Source organism: Phragmites australis, chromosome 4 (assembly GCF_958298935.1).
Source record: "Phragmites australis chromosome 4, lpPhrAust1.1, whole genome shotgun sequence".
NCBI classification, from domain to species: Eukaryota; Viridiplantae; Streptophyta; class Magnoliopsida; order Poales; family Poaceae; genus Phragmites; species Phragmites australis.
The window spans coordinates 48826446-48840478 of NC_084924.1; the positions used below are offsets into that span (position 1 = coordinate 48826446).

At 42.5% G+C, this 14033-nt stretch overlaps 2 protein-coding genes across 3 annotated transcripts; both read left to right on the forward strand.

The window, feature by feature from the left end:
* Positions 1 to 568: 568 nt before the first annotated feature.
* LOC133917051 (psbP-like protein 1, chloroplastic) lies at positions 569 to 4997 on the forward strand. Of its 2 annotated transcripts, none has more exons than XM_062361003.1 (7): positions 569 to 890; positions 1004 to 1090; positions 1249 to 1331; positions 1448 to 1570; positions 1656 to 1727; positions 4370 to 4466; positions 4642 to 4997. In XM_062361003.1, exons 1-7 carry the CDS (start codon positions 734 to 736, stop codon positions 4746 to 4748), a joined length of 726 nt encoding a protein of 241 aa, XP_062216987.1. In that variant the 5' UTR covers positions 569 to 733; the 3' UTR covers positions 4749 to 4997. The 2 variants fall into 2 exon arrangements, with proteins under 2 accessions (XP_062216987.1, XP_062216988.1); XM_062361004.1 differs by having other exon boundaries at positions 1255 to 1331.
* A 273-nt stretch (positions 4998 to 5270) lies between these two features.
* LOC133917052 (large ribosomal subunit protein uL11c-like) lies at positions 5271 to 7380 on the forward strand. Its single transcript, XM_062361005.1, has 4 exons — positions 5271 to 5600; positions 5690 to 5862; positions 5965 to 6028; positions 6915 to 7380. Exons 1-4 carry the CDS (start codon positions 5396 to 5398, stop codon positions 7121 to 7123), a joined length of 651 nt encoding a protein of 216 aa, XP_062216989.1. The 5' UTR covers positions 5271 to 5395; the 3' UTR covers positions 7124 to 7380.
* Positions 7381 to 14033: the final 6653 nt, after the last annotated feature.

Consider the following 14033-nt stretch of genomic DNA (forward strand, 5'->3'; position numbering starts at 1 on the left):
GGACTGTGTTAGTGTTTCGGAGTCTCCGAGTGAGACTCCGAGAGAGAGTTTTTGTCTCGCTTCAAAGCCTGAGCCCGGATACTCCGGATGCTATTAGTGTCCCAGAGTCTTTGTCTGCCGAGGGTGCTAAAGCCGGAGTCTCCGGGTTAGTCCGGAGTCTCCGGATTCTGATGCTTTCGGATCTTCTGGGTATCCTCCAAACTAGTGTTTTGACCGATTTTTCTCAAGTATTATCCGGAGTCTTCGGTGAACCCGAATACTCCGAGTCAAGTTAGGTGCGTATGTTTCTGTGCTACTCGGAGTCTGCGGGTGAAATTGGATACTCCGAGTCTGTCTGAAAGGGTATAAATACATCTTTACCCCTTCATTCAATGTTGCTGAGCTAACTGTGAATCAACTCTCTTAAGAGCATTTAATAGCTTTTCCAAACCTCTCTAATGTTTGATCTTTGTAAGATTTGAGAGTTAGTGTTTGAGGAGTGAGATTTAGAGCAACAAGCAAACCTATTTATTTAATTTTTTAATGAAAAAAAATATATATAAAAAAAAACTCGCGTTCCCGTGCCCGCGCGCCGCGCTCATCGCTCGTTCGCTCGGCTACGGCTCGGCGCGCGTCGTGTGGACCAGAAGCGAAGCGAAATCCTCCTCCTCGCGGCAGTCACAGGCGCACGGAGTCCGCAAGCTTGGTCGCCTCGCTTCCTTCCATCCGGCATCCTCGTCGACCTGACGTCCCCATGGCCACGGCCGTGCCCGCCGCCTCCCTCCCGCTTCCTCGGCGGGCCTCCTCCCCCGCCGCCGCACGCCGTCCCGGGACCCCATCGCTCCGCAAGCGGCATTGCGCCGCCAGGCCTGTCGCCGCCGCCTGCAGCCCTCCGCGGCAGCACAACAACGGTCGGTATCCCGCCACTTCTCCTGAACGGGCAATTCCTCCCTCTCTAGCTGTATCACCTTTGGAGCGTCTCCCTTTAGCGACGTTGCTGTGTGTTGTGTGTGACCTGACACAGAGGAGGAGGGCTCCGGGCGGCGGCAGGTGCTTGTGGCAGGGGCCGCCGCGGGTGCCGCGTTTCTGTCTCGTCCTAATCCGGCAGCATGTGAGTTGCTCTTCGAATTTACCGTCACTCTAAAATGCTGTTGTTCTGCGGCGATGCTTAATTTGCAGTGAACCGGATACAAACTTGAAACTTGCATTGTCAATGGGGGTTTAATTGGTCACAACGACGCCTCTGAGTGCGATTCTGATCTGGTATAGTCGCAGCAGAGGCTAAGAAAGGGTTCACGCCTGTCACCGACAAGAAGGTCGGCTACTCCTTCCTCTACCCGTTCGGATGGCAGGTGACCAACACAGTCTATGCACTGTACTTGAACAGAAACACAGTTTACCTTAGTTAATTTGGCCTGCACATTGCACAAGGTATTTTTTTGGTAATATCAGATTAATTATCGTCCAGGAAGTGGCCGTGCAAGGGCAAGATAAGGTGTACAAAGATGTGATAGAGCCTCTGGAGAGTGTGAGCATCAACACTATTTCCACCAGCAAGCAGGATATCCGTGAGCTGGGTCCTCCGGATAAGGTTGACTTTCCCAAACATAAACTGGGATAATACAGGGCAGCAGGGGTGAAGTTCTGGTTGTGATTCGTTATGCTGCTTTCTCCAGGTTGCCGAGGCTTTGATAAAAAAAGTTTTAGCTCCGCCATCTCAAAAGACAAAGCTAATTGAGGCAAAAGAGGTGTGCCTTCCTTCCTATTCATCATGCGAGATCTTACGAGCATATTTAAAGTTAACTAGTGACAATTGTAGTACTATTCATGTACACCAGTGCATACCCAAATCTTGAAGAATGGCTCATTCTTTGTGACACTACATGATTCTTCGCAAACAGGCATACCAGTTGGTTTATTTGGAATTGAAAACTCTGAAGCCTCTGAACCTGAGTTTCTGATAATGTTGAGCCAATAGGATACGCAGCCTTTCCCTAAAAATAGCATATGAAGTAAATGAGTAAAATTGATCCGTTCTACTTTTTTGTGTAATGCAAAGGCGGATAAATCAACAGAACTATGAAAACATATTTGTTGGAAACTCTCACATGCTCAATGCTAATATGTGGTAATTCTTTGTAATAAGCCAACAAGTCTCGCAGAGACACCACCTGGAGAAAGGTGAGCCTAGCTGTAATACCAAAATCCATATAAACGATCGAGGAAATTGAACCATATATTCTGCACTATAATTGTTGCAGATATCTATCTACACTTGAAAAATGGGGGGAGCTTACCACCTCAACTTTCAGTTTAGTGCACCTGTGTTGAAATTTGTCACCTGGTTTCCTCGTTTCGGACGGTAAAGTGTACTTGTATGCCAAAGGAAAAATATGAAGATTAGTTAAATAAGTATAGGTGGAATATGACTAAAGGTACCACCGGTACAAACATCTCTAAATTAGCTAGTACTTTTCTGTAGAGTACTAGAATCAATTGATCATTTGTCAAATATTTACATTTTTTACGTGACATTCTCTTCTGTGAAATATATATTTTGGTAGTCTTATGTGTTGGAATTTGAGGGGTTTCCCTTTAAAATTTGAATTTGAGATTGAAGGCAAATTTGGATTTGAGATTGAAGGCAAATTTGGATTTGAGTAAATTCCAAAACAAAAGAAAAGAAAAAAAGGAAAGGTTTTGACCGGTGGGCCGCTTCTAGGCCCAAGTGGCCGAGTAGCCCACCCGACCCAACTGTTTGCCCTATGCATCGAGCTAGCTCCTAGGGGGAGCCGCCGCCGCCACTCAGCACAGGGGGCTCTGTCCTATCCAGTATCCCGTTCTGTTCTGACGGATTCGTTAGGGGGAGTTCGTGCGCTCGTGTGAATGGATAAAGCCGGGTGGTTCCTCTCTTTTGCATCTAATCTCCTGGGGGTCTCTCCATCTCTTCCTCCTCTCTGTTCTCCACTCCCTCTCTCCACCGGTTCTCTCTCTCGGTGCTATGCCATGTTCGCTCCAGCAAGGCTGCTCCCGGCGTGTTGGTGCTCTTCCACCGATCGAGTGCCCCGTCGGCTTGCCCTTGCTGGTCTATGCGGGCTCGGGCGCGGTGCTCTTGTGCGTTCGATGCGTGGTGGAGCCGGGTTGCCGGGCTGTGCATGGTCGTGTTGCTCGGCCGTGGCGATGAAGGTGATGTGGTGGTCTATGATGTGCCTTCGTGCACGTGTTTCTGCAGGTGGAGGTTGCGCGTGTGATCTCTGGGCGCGTGGTCTTCATGTCGTGCATGTTTCTTCTCTGTGTTGGAGCTATCATGTGGGCACGCTCTGTTTGTGGTGATCACGCTCCAGTGTTGATCATCTTGAATTGGTGTTTGGCTTCTCCTCCCTAGCTCGGAGCTGGACTCTTGCTGTTGCAGTGTTTTCGGTTTCTCGGGTGCTGTCTGCAGTGTGCCCTGCAGACGGCATAGTAGCATTGTATCTCCGAGAACATTCTCCGCATTGACCTCGGTATAGAGGGGGGAGTCTCTGTTTTCTGGGACAACGCTTTTGCATGCATTATCATTCTCTTCCTCTCTGGATAGTAAGCCCATTTCATTCCTCCCTCTTGTTTACTGTCTAGCATGTATTTTTTTTTACTTTTACTGTCAATTTTGATAAGTTTGCATGCTAGAAGAGGTGATTGTGATGCTCTATGATGATAGTGTGCTAAGTTTGATTAGTGTATCCATTGCGCACTTGAGCTAGGCTGTGGTCACTAGTTTTGATCTCGTGATTGGTAGCTCTGTCTAGCAATTGTTGCATGCTCTGGTGGTGAGCACTTTGGCTCCTTGTTGTCTCTCTCCAGTGGCTTCACTCTGCTGAGTGCTCTGTTTGAGAGCTTGGGCTTTGTTGGTGGGCATCTTGGCTTCCTACTACTTTGTGCCCTATGGCTTAGCCTTGCTAGTCCTCGGTTGGCCATCTGGTATTGATCTGTTAAGGTCAGTAGAGAGAAATTTGCTATTTATACTTGATCTTTAACTTGGGTAGCTCGGTCTAGCTCTAGTGGTGAATTTGTCATACTAATCAGTAAAGTTTAGTATGCGTTGGATGACCGTTAATTTGGAAACCCGCACCGAGAGCAATCCTTTTAGTTTAACACTTGTTACTTTGGTTCATGTGTTATTTCACCTCTTTATGTCAACTGTCATATATGTTGTTCTTGTGAATATGAGTAGCATATGTTCAATAATATTCACTTTTGAAATGCTCATGTTAGTTCATATAATATATGTTGTTGGCAGTTATGTTCTCTTTTACATATTTAAATTCGAAATCAATTTAATCGGGATGTTGCTAAAATGTACTTTGAAACAACATTATGTTGTTAAATTGACAAGGTGCACTCAATTTCCTAGAATGAGGTTGACGGGAGAGCTTACTACACTTTTGAGTTCACAGCTCAGGCTCCAAATTTCACCAGACATGCACTTGGTGCAATCGCCATTGCAAATGGTATTTAACTTCTATGCTACATCTATTTCGCTTAGTAAGATGTCCAATTACTAGTATTTCACCCGTCCTTTCCGTCAATTTATTTTTGTCAAATTTGTACTCTCTAACTTGTGCTTGAATGCTGTCACTGGTTACCATTTTCTACTATGTTCTCATTGTGGATGGGATGCTGCAGGCAAATTTTACACATTGACTACTGGAGCAAACGAGAGGAGATGGGACAAAATGAAGGATAGGCTGCATACAGTTGTTGATTCCTTCAGAATTGAAAATAGAATATGAGGGGGTGTCTGAGGTTCTTTCTGCTGATTTTCTTTGTTGATTTGTTTGGAGCTGCAAAGAGGTTTAATAGTAAATGTCGGGAATATGATATACTGATTTGTTTTCTTTTGAAACGTTTTATTGTACTTGCATGTTTATCTCTTTACCGTCGGAACTGTGATCCTTGGAGTAAGGAGATACAGACCTGTGTTGTGTAAATGTGTCGCCGAATAAGCAATAGAAAGGCTTCGCCTGTGGGAGATTCATATCCATGGTTAAACCTTCATTTTAAGAGCCGAATTTCGGTTAATCCTTAAATCTTCATTTTAAGAAGACTGCAACTCAATATTAATGTTCTGTACCAAGAAGAAGAGATAGTACCTCTAGTATTGCAAGTATGTTTGGTTTCCTTGCTTATCAGTTCTAGGCAATGTCCTTCAATCTCACCCGTCAAACATATCTTTCCGCTAGGATTTGATCCGACCAAAGTTGATAGCGTGAAACCATTTGCTCCCTCGTCTTATCAGTTCTAGGAACTGCCTCCCGCACCCCCCCCCCCCCACCGGCCGGCGGCAGAAAGGCAACTCTGCCAAGAGCGGATTAGATAGGAGGGGGCAGCGCAGAGAGCACTCCTGCACATCTCTCGCCCTCGCCTCCAGCGCGTCGCGATGAACACAGCCATGGCCACCACTTCCTTATCCCTCCAAGGTTGCCCTTCCCAGGCCCCCACCAAGAAGTTCTCCTCCCCTTTCCTCGGTGCACCCGCCTCCTTCCTCCGGCCGCTGGCGCCCGTGCCCACCGCCGGCTCCTCGCGGCGGACTCTCGCCGTCAGGGCCATGGCGCCGCCCAAGCCGGGAGGCAAGCCCAAGAAAGGTCCGTACTCCTCGTCGTCTTCTCCAGTCCTGAAACATCAGGGGGGATGTTTTTTGCGCCTAAACCCTTGTGCTTTGATTGCCCTGCAGTGGTGGGCCTGATAAAGCTGGCCCTGGAGGCCGGGAAGGCGACGCCGGCGCCGCCGGTAGGCCCGGCGCTTGGTGCCAAGGGTGTGAACATCATGGCGTTCTGCAAGGAGTACAATGCCAAGACGGCCGAGAAGGCTGGCTACATCATCCCCGTCGAGATCACCGTGTTTGATGTGAGCTTAACACTGTCCATCCTACTATGTGTTTGTCTGAGCATCGATTGCTAATGTGGAATAGTTGTCATAATGCTTGTGTCCTTGCTTTGCATTTTGCAGGATAAAAGCTTTACCTTCATCTTGAAGACCCCACCGGCTTCAGTCCTGCTCCTCAAGGCTGCAGGTGCGAACCCTGTAAATTAGCATGAATATGTTCATAGTTATGTGGCACGTTCATCAAAGTGCCCAATTTTTTAAAAGCAATTTGACATAAAGGAAGAGGATTATGCTTGGTTGATATTTTTGTCTGTGGGTATGGGTTTGATTATACGGTATTTATACTTTGTGCAAATGCAGCATATTGGATTAATAATTCAGTGCGTAACTCTGTAAGATATTAAGTTCAGACAGTCCTCACAATTTTTTTTGGGCCACATGTTGATATAATAACGGTGAATGCACTTGCAACTCAATCTAGTTTGGAGTTAGTCGGCAGTTGCACAATGATTCAGTAGCGGAGTTGAGCAGTATGATTCAAGACCTTTAGTTCTTCAGGAACTGAGGCAAGCTATTGAGCGGTGATTTGCAGTATACACTTAATCATGTCTTTTTAATTCATTGTGTCTCAACTCTAGCTTTCCATTTCCCTTATCCCATGAATTTATTTTCAAGTTCACAACTATGGATAATTGGATATACAGTTTAGATAAATAAATTACAAGGACTCCATGAACTATTTACTGCAAAGAATTAAAGCATCAGTGCCTGCAAAATGCATATTCTTACTAACGTGAGAACTTTGTGACTGACAACCAGGGATTCCAATTTCATTTTACAATTTTTTCGTTCACCGGCTAAATTCGCTGAAATTTCAGTCATTTTTCGCTAGTGAAAGAAAATTCCAGAATTAGATATTTCGTTCCCTTCCGAAATTCGTAAAATTTCACCAAAATTTTAATCCCTGCTGACAACCAGCTATCTTTCTCTGTGCATATATTCAAGCATCTATTCTGTTTTCATTCAAGTAAGCAAATGGTTCCTTACCTCATTTTCTCAATCCTGATTCTTAGGTATCGAAAAAGGTTCAAAAGAGCCACAGCGGGAAAAGGTTGGAAAAGTAACAGCAGATCAAGTACGTACAATAGCTCAAGAGAAGTTGCCAGACTTGAACTGCAAGAGCATTGACTCTGCCATGAGGATCATCGCTGGCACTGCCGCTAACATGGGTATCGATGTTGATCCTCCAATCCTTGAGAAGAAGGAAAAAATCCTCCTGTAGTCTGTTTTGCTGGCACCCGCAGATCATCTTACCAGTGGCCATCTGTAGATTATGTTTGCCTTTTCGTTCGTCAGTTCTCTGTGCCTACTCGAAGTTTTCCTTTGGTGTCAGGTTCTTGTGGTCTTGTTGGTCAATCCAACTATTTGGTGTAGAGCTTCAACATTTTTTTCTTTCGAAATCCTAATTATATTACAATTGGTCTAACAGAGCAGGATTATGGTGCTTCCAAAATATCTATTCGCAGCATATTTCACCTACTTTTCTTCTTACCACAGAATGTTACTAGTTTTTTTTATGACGAATAGTTTCTCATTTCGCTATGTGATAGTGTATCTTTTCTCTGTGAGCTGCACTGTAAGGCAGCTTCTCATTTTGGAAGCCACGCATGTTGTTCTTGTTAGAATATATGGGTTTAACCTATTGTATTTGTATAATTTCAAATAAACCTTAAACACTCAACCATGTGAGGGTGTTGTGTATTCTTTAGTTCTAACTTACTAATGGAAGTGGATGGAGATCAATTTAAAAGTGTTTCTCTCTTACACCTACTTAGCATACGTGGATGAGAGGACTAGAAAAACTTGCGCTCTCGCCTCACCGGGGCCGAGGCGGGGGCGGAGGGTGTGGGTGCATGACACCGGAATTAGGTCTAGTTGCTTGCGCAGGTCTGGTCTCCTTTTGTGGTTTCTTTCTTTTTACTGCGTGAGCAAATAGATAAATATATGAAAATTGTGTTGGTCAATACTCCGATCACGGCGGCGTAACCATCTTCGATCGTGGCGCGTCTCAACCGCAACTCTCTCTCTCTCTCTCTATCTCTCTCTCTCTCTCTCTCTCTCTCTCTCAAAATGTAGACGCGATTTGCATACACGTAATTAGAGTGTTACCAATTTATCTCTATTGTATCATCGCATGTAGTCTACTCCATCCCGCTGTGCTAGCGTGCATCAACGAACCGGAGAGCAGGTCTCCGGAACCTGTTGCACTTGGGATCCTGCATCGAGAGAGGGCGAATAAGCTTTTTGGAAAGCGCTCATCGCGACTACTCACGATCTGCTTCCTCTACATCATTGCGATCAACGACTACTTCATCTTTGTCATCACCTACTGCATCGACATCACGATGACCTATGCATCGACTACTTCATCTTCGTCATCGTCTACTGCATCGTGCATCGATATCACGGGGGTATCTGCATCTCATGTCGTCATTAGGTACATACGTAAATCCTACTCAAGTACCTAGTCAAGTACATCTGCTGGTCGAGTACCTAGTCGAATATTTTGTTGAGGATATACTCTAGCCGAGGTTTGTTGGGACTTATCGAATCCTACTCAAGGCTAGTCGAATTCAGTCGGGGCTAGTCGGAGCTAATTGGAACATAGTCGATATTGATTTTTGCATATGTTCTTGTTCATGCTATATTAGGAATTAAATTAAATCTGGAAGTCGTATTATTTGTAACAATCCAAAAACTTTATTGTAGATACTTTGATTTAACAATGGCTGGTTTTGTTGATGCACTGAGGCCGGACAAGTTTACCGGTGTGCACTTCAAGAGATGGCAGGTCAAAGCTACTCTATGGCTTACGGCTATGAACTGCTATTGGGTTGCATCTGGCAGACCTAAAGGAACTCTTTCACACGTTCTTTATAGGATGTGTTCTTAGCACTCTTGTCGATTTCCTCTATAATGTGTACATGCACATAAAGTACGTAAATGAGTTGTAGGATGCACTTAATGTAAAATTTGGTGCATTAGATGCAGGCGGTGAACTATATATCATAGAGCAATATCATTACTATAAGATGGTGATAATCAATCGATAATCGAGAAGGCTTATGAGATTCAGTGCATTATAAAAGAACTCAAGCTCCTAAAGTGTACCTTACCTGATAAGTTTGTGACTGGAGGTATCATTGTCAAATTGCCTCACTCGTGGAGGAATTTTGTCACTGCTCTAAAACACAAGAGACAAGAGATATGTTGAGAGTCTGATCGTGTCTCTTGATGTTGAGGAGAAAGCTCGAGTTAAGGATGTGCATAACAAAGGAGGTGATGGATAGCCTAGTGCAAATGTGGTGCAACAGTCCTCTAGTGGTAAGTACAAAGGGAAAAATAACAAGGTCAAATGAACCACCAACTTCAAGAAGAAGATAATGAACAAAGATGATGAATCTTGCTTCATGTGCAGTGAGATTGGCCATTGGGCCAAAGATTGTTGAGATCGTAAAAAAGGAAATGTTAATAAGGGAAGAACACCAAGTCTGGTAACATTGGAGATGGAACTAGTGGATATGTTAAATTACCTATTATTCTTTCAATGAATCATTCTACCAGTTTATGAATTGATACTGGGGCTAATGTACACGTGTGTGCTGACAGTTTTATGTTTTCTTCTTATCAGATCACTAGAGATTCTTCCGTCTTAATGGGAAATGAGTCTCATGCTCATGTTCATGGTGTTGGCACGATAGATCTGAAGTTTACTTCAGAAAGATCATGCAGCTGGGGAACATGTAGCATATCCCTTCAATAAATAAGAATCTAGTTAGTAGCTCATTTCTCTGTAGAGAATGGTTTAAGGTGGTACTTGAGTCCAATAAAGTGGTTCTGTCGAAACATAGATTTTTTATTGGTAAAAACTATAAGTGCAGAGGCTTGTTCCGCTTTTGTCTTTCTGATTTCTGTAATTAATCTGTGAACCATATTTGTAGCATTATTAACAGAGATGAGACTAGTGTTTGGTACTCACGGTTATGTCACATAAACTTTAGTTGTATGACTCGGCCTTTTAGTTTGAATTTATTTTTGATTTTTTTATTATCAAAGGTTCTAAGGACTACAGTTGTGTACAATCTAAGCAACCTTGTAAGCCTCACAAGACAAGTGAGGAGAGAAATTTGGCAACATTAGAACTCATATATTCAGATCTTTGCGAGATGAATGGTGTGTTAATAAAGGGTGAAAAAGATATCTTATGACTTTAATCAATGATACATCTAGATTTTGTTACATGAGACTCTAGACTACTTTACGATCTATAAGGCAGAAGATGAAAATCAATTGAAAAAAAAAAATCAAAAGACTTAGATCGGATCATGGTGTAGAGTACTTCTCGAGTAATTTCGACTTATTCTGTAAGGAACCTGGGATTATTCATGAGACAATGATTTCCTATTCATCTCAATCTAACGGGTGGCCAAAAGGAATAATCGCACCCTGATTGACCTAGTTAATGCTACGTTAGACATTACGGGTTTATCTAAGGCATGGTGGGGAAGGTCTTATTGACTTCGTGTCATGTTCTAAATAGAGTTTCAACTAAGAATAAGGAGAAAATACCATATGAAGAATGAGAAGGGAGAAAACTATCACTTTCTTATTTGCACATTTAGGACGCTTCACGAAAGTCAATGTACCAATAACTAAAAAGCACAAGTGGATTGTATCTTTCTGGGATATACTCATCAGAGCATTGACTATAGGTTTTTAATAGTTAAATCTAAGGTATATGATATGCTAGTTGATACAATTATGGAGCTTAGTGATGCCACCTTCTTTGAGAACATATTTCCTATGAAGATCTTAAAGTCCTCATATAACACTTCTTACAGGCGGATCACATGTTGCTATACATAATATTTATATTCAAACCTCTTAAATAATTTTTGAACCTATCACACCACTCAAGTATTCTAAGCAATCGTTCAAGCGTGTTCCTGAGACGGATTACAGGGAGGCTTCGAGAAGGAGTAAGAGACAAAGGACAATAAAAAATTTTGGTGATGATTTCACTGTGTACCTTATAGATGATACTCTCAAGTCAATTTTAGAAACTTATGTATCTCCAGATGTACTCCTTGAAGGAGGTTGTTTGTAGCAAGATGGATTCCATTCTCGCCAACGGGACTTGAGAAGTCACATATCAAACTTATAGTTGTAAACCTGTAGGTTGTAAGTGAGTGTTCAAGAAGAAGCTTAGGCCTGAGGTACTATCGAAAAGTATAAGGCTCGGCTTGTGGTCAAGGGTTATATCCAAAAAGAAGGTGAAGATTTCTTTGATACTTATTCACCTGTCGCTCGATTGACCACGATAAGAGTACTACTTTCCTTGACAGGCTCACATGGTCTTATCGTTCACCAGATGGACGTTTAGATAATTTTTCTTGATGGAGAGTTAGATGAGGAAATTTATATAGATCAGCCTGATAGGTTTGTAGTAGAAGGTTAGGAGGATAATTTATGTAAGTTGCTAAAATCTTTGTATGGTCTTAAACAAGCATCTAAGCAATGACATGAGAAGTTCGATAGAACATTAACATCTGTGGGTTTTGTTGTTAATAAAACTAGTAGATGTGTGTATTATAGCCATGGTGGGGGTGAGTGAGTTATTTTGTGTCTATATGTTGATGACATCCTGATTTTTGGAATAAATCTTGATGTGATTAATAAGGTCAAATCATATATGTCTAGAAATTTTAATATGAAAGATCTGGGAGAGACTGATGTGAATTTAAACATTAAGTTGATTAGATGTAAGAATGGAATTACACTTTCGCAATCCTATTATATGGAAAAAGATCTTGAGCTGGTTTGGCTGCATGGACAACAAGATTGCTGTAACACCTTATGATCCTAGCTTAATACTTCGAAAGAATAAAAGAATTGCTAGGGATCATAACTAAGACACTTCCAAATAATTGGATCACTCGTATAGCTAGTTAGTGCTACAAGGTCTGACATCTCATTTGCTGTGAGCAAATTGAGATAGTTTACTTCTAACCTGGGTGATGATCATTGGCATGCGCTTGATCAAGTAATGCTACTTGCTAGGTACTATGAATTTTAAATTTCACTATATTATGTATCCATCAGTACTGTAGGGTTATAGTGATTCAAATTGGATATCAAATATTGATGATATAAAGGCCACAAGTGAATATATATTTACTCTTAGTGGTGCTGCTGTTTTACAGAGGTCTTATAAACAGACCATATTGACGAGGTCAACCATAGAAGCAGAACTCACAGCGTTAGACACAACCACTGTTGAGGTAGAATGGCTGCGTGAGCTCTTGATGGATTTGCCAGTGGTCAAAAAACCGATACCGACTATCCTTATGAATTGTGATATCATATAGTTAATGTCAAAGTGAACAATTCTAAGGACAATATAAAATCATCAAGACATGTAAAGAGAAGATTGAAATCCGTCAAAAAATTGAGAAACTCCAGAGTGATAGTGTTGGATTATATACAAATAGCTAAAAATCTAGCAGATCAATTTACAAAGGGACTATCACAAAATATGATAGATAATGCATTAAAGGAGATGGGTATGAGACCATATGAGTTATACAATAATGGTAAACCAACCTATGTGATCGAAGATCCTGTGAATTAGGATCTGAGAAGAACAAGCTATAGGTTAAATGAAGGAGAGTATCACACAACCCACTCGGGTAAAGATGCAAGACTCTTAAAATTTGTAAGGTAGGTTTGCTATTGTCTTAATGTGTTCTGTTAGCTTTAATTAGCGAAGATGCTAACCTATAGGGCATTTTTGGAAGACATGACTATATAAGTCTGACTGTTGATCGTTGTCTATGAGACTTGTGTGTTCTCTAATAAACTTCTGAAGATGGAGTATGACTTATATGCTCCACCCATAGGGTAGCCTACTGACAGTCTAGTATCAATTATGACTTTAAGTAAAACGTTTTTCACAAGACTTGCAATTCAAAGCTTAATCCATTATCCAAGTTGTGAATAAGTGTAGCTTGATGCTCTAGGTGGATGTTCAACTTAAGAATCTTCACTGAAACACTGGTATATCAAATAGTATTGAGAAAAAGACAAATCTTCGTGGGACTTTGAGATCTGGTGGGGGATTGTTAGAATATACGAGTTTAAACTATTATACTTGTATAATTCCAAATAAATCTCAAAGGTCCAAGCATGTGAGAGATGTGTGTATTCTTTAGTCTCACCTTGCTAATGAAAGTAGATAGAGGCCAACTTAAATGGGTTTTTCTCCTCCATCCACTTAGCATGTGTGGATAAGATGACTAGAAGAACGAACGCGCTCGCTCGCCTCGCCAGGCCATGGTCGGAGCCAGGGCGCGAGTGAAGGGCACGGGCGCACGACACCTGTGTGAATGGTTCATCGAAATCGTGTTCAGTTGCTTGTGCATGTTCGGCCTCCTTTTACGGTTTACTTCTTTTTGCTGCGTGGGCAAACGGATAAATATATAGAGTCGTGTTGGTCAAGACTCTGATCATGGTGGTGTAACTGTTTTCGATCGTGGTGCGTCTCAACCGCGCGACTCTCTCTCTATATATCTGTCAGCCGCCGCACAAAATATAGGCACGAGTTGCATACACATAATTAGGGTTTTGTCATTCTCTTTGTTGCATCGTCGCACGTAGTCTACTCCATATCGTTGCGTCGGCGTGCACCGACAAACAGGAGAGCAGGTCTCCTGAACCTGTCGCCCTTGGGATGTTGCACCGGGAGAGGGTCGTCACACGTAGTCTATTCCATCACGTTGCGTCATTGTGCATCGACAAACAGGAGAGCAAGTCTGCAGAACCTATCGCCCTTGGGATCTTGCACTGGGAGAGGGTGAATAAGGTTTTTAGGAAGCGCTTGTCGCGGCTGCTCACGATTTGCTTTATCTACATCATCACAATCTACTTCGACTAATTCGTCTTTGTCATCGCGTACTAGATCGCATTACGATGGCCTCTGCATCGATTACTTCATCTCCGTTGTCGTCTATTGCATCGTACATCGACATCACGAGGACGTCTGCATCTCATATCACCATTGTCTATGTACGTAAATCCTACTCGAGTACCTAATCGAATACATTTGCCGGTCAAGTAACTAGTCAAGGACATAC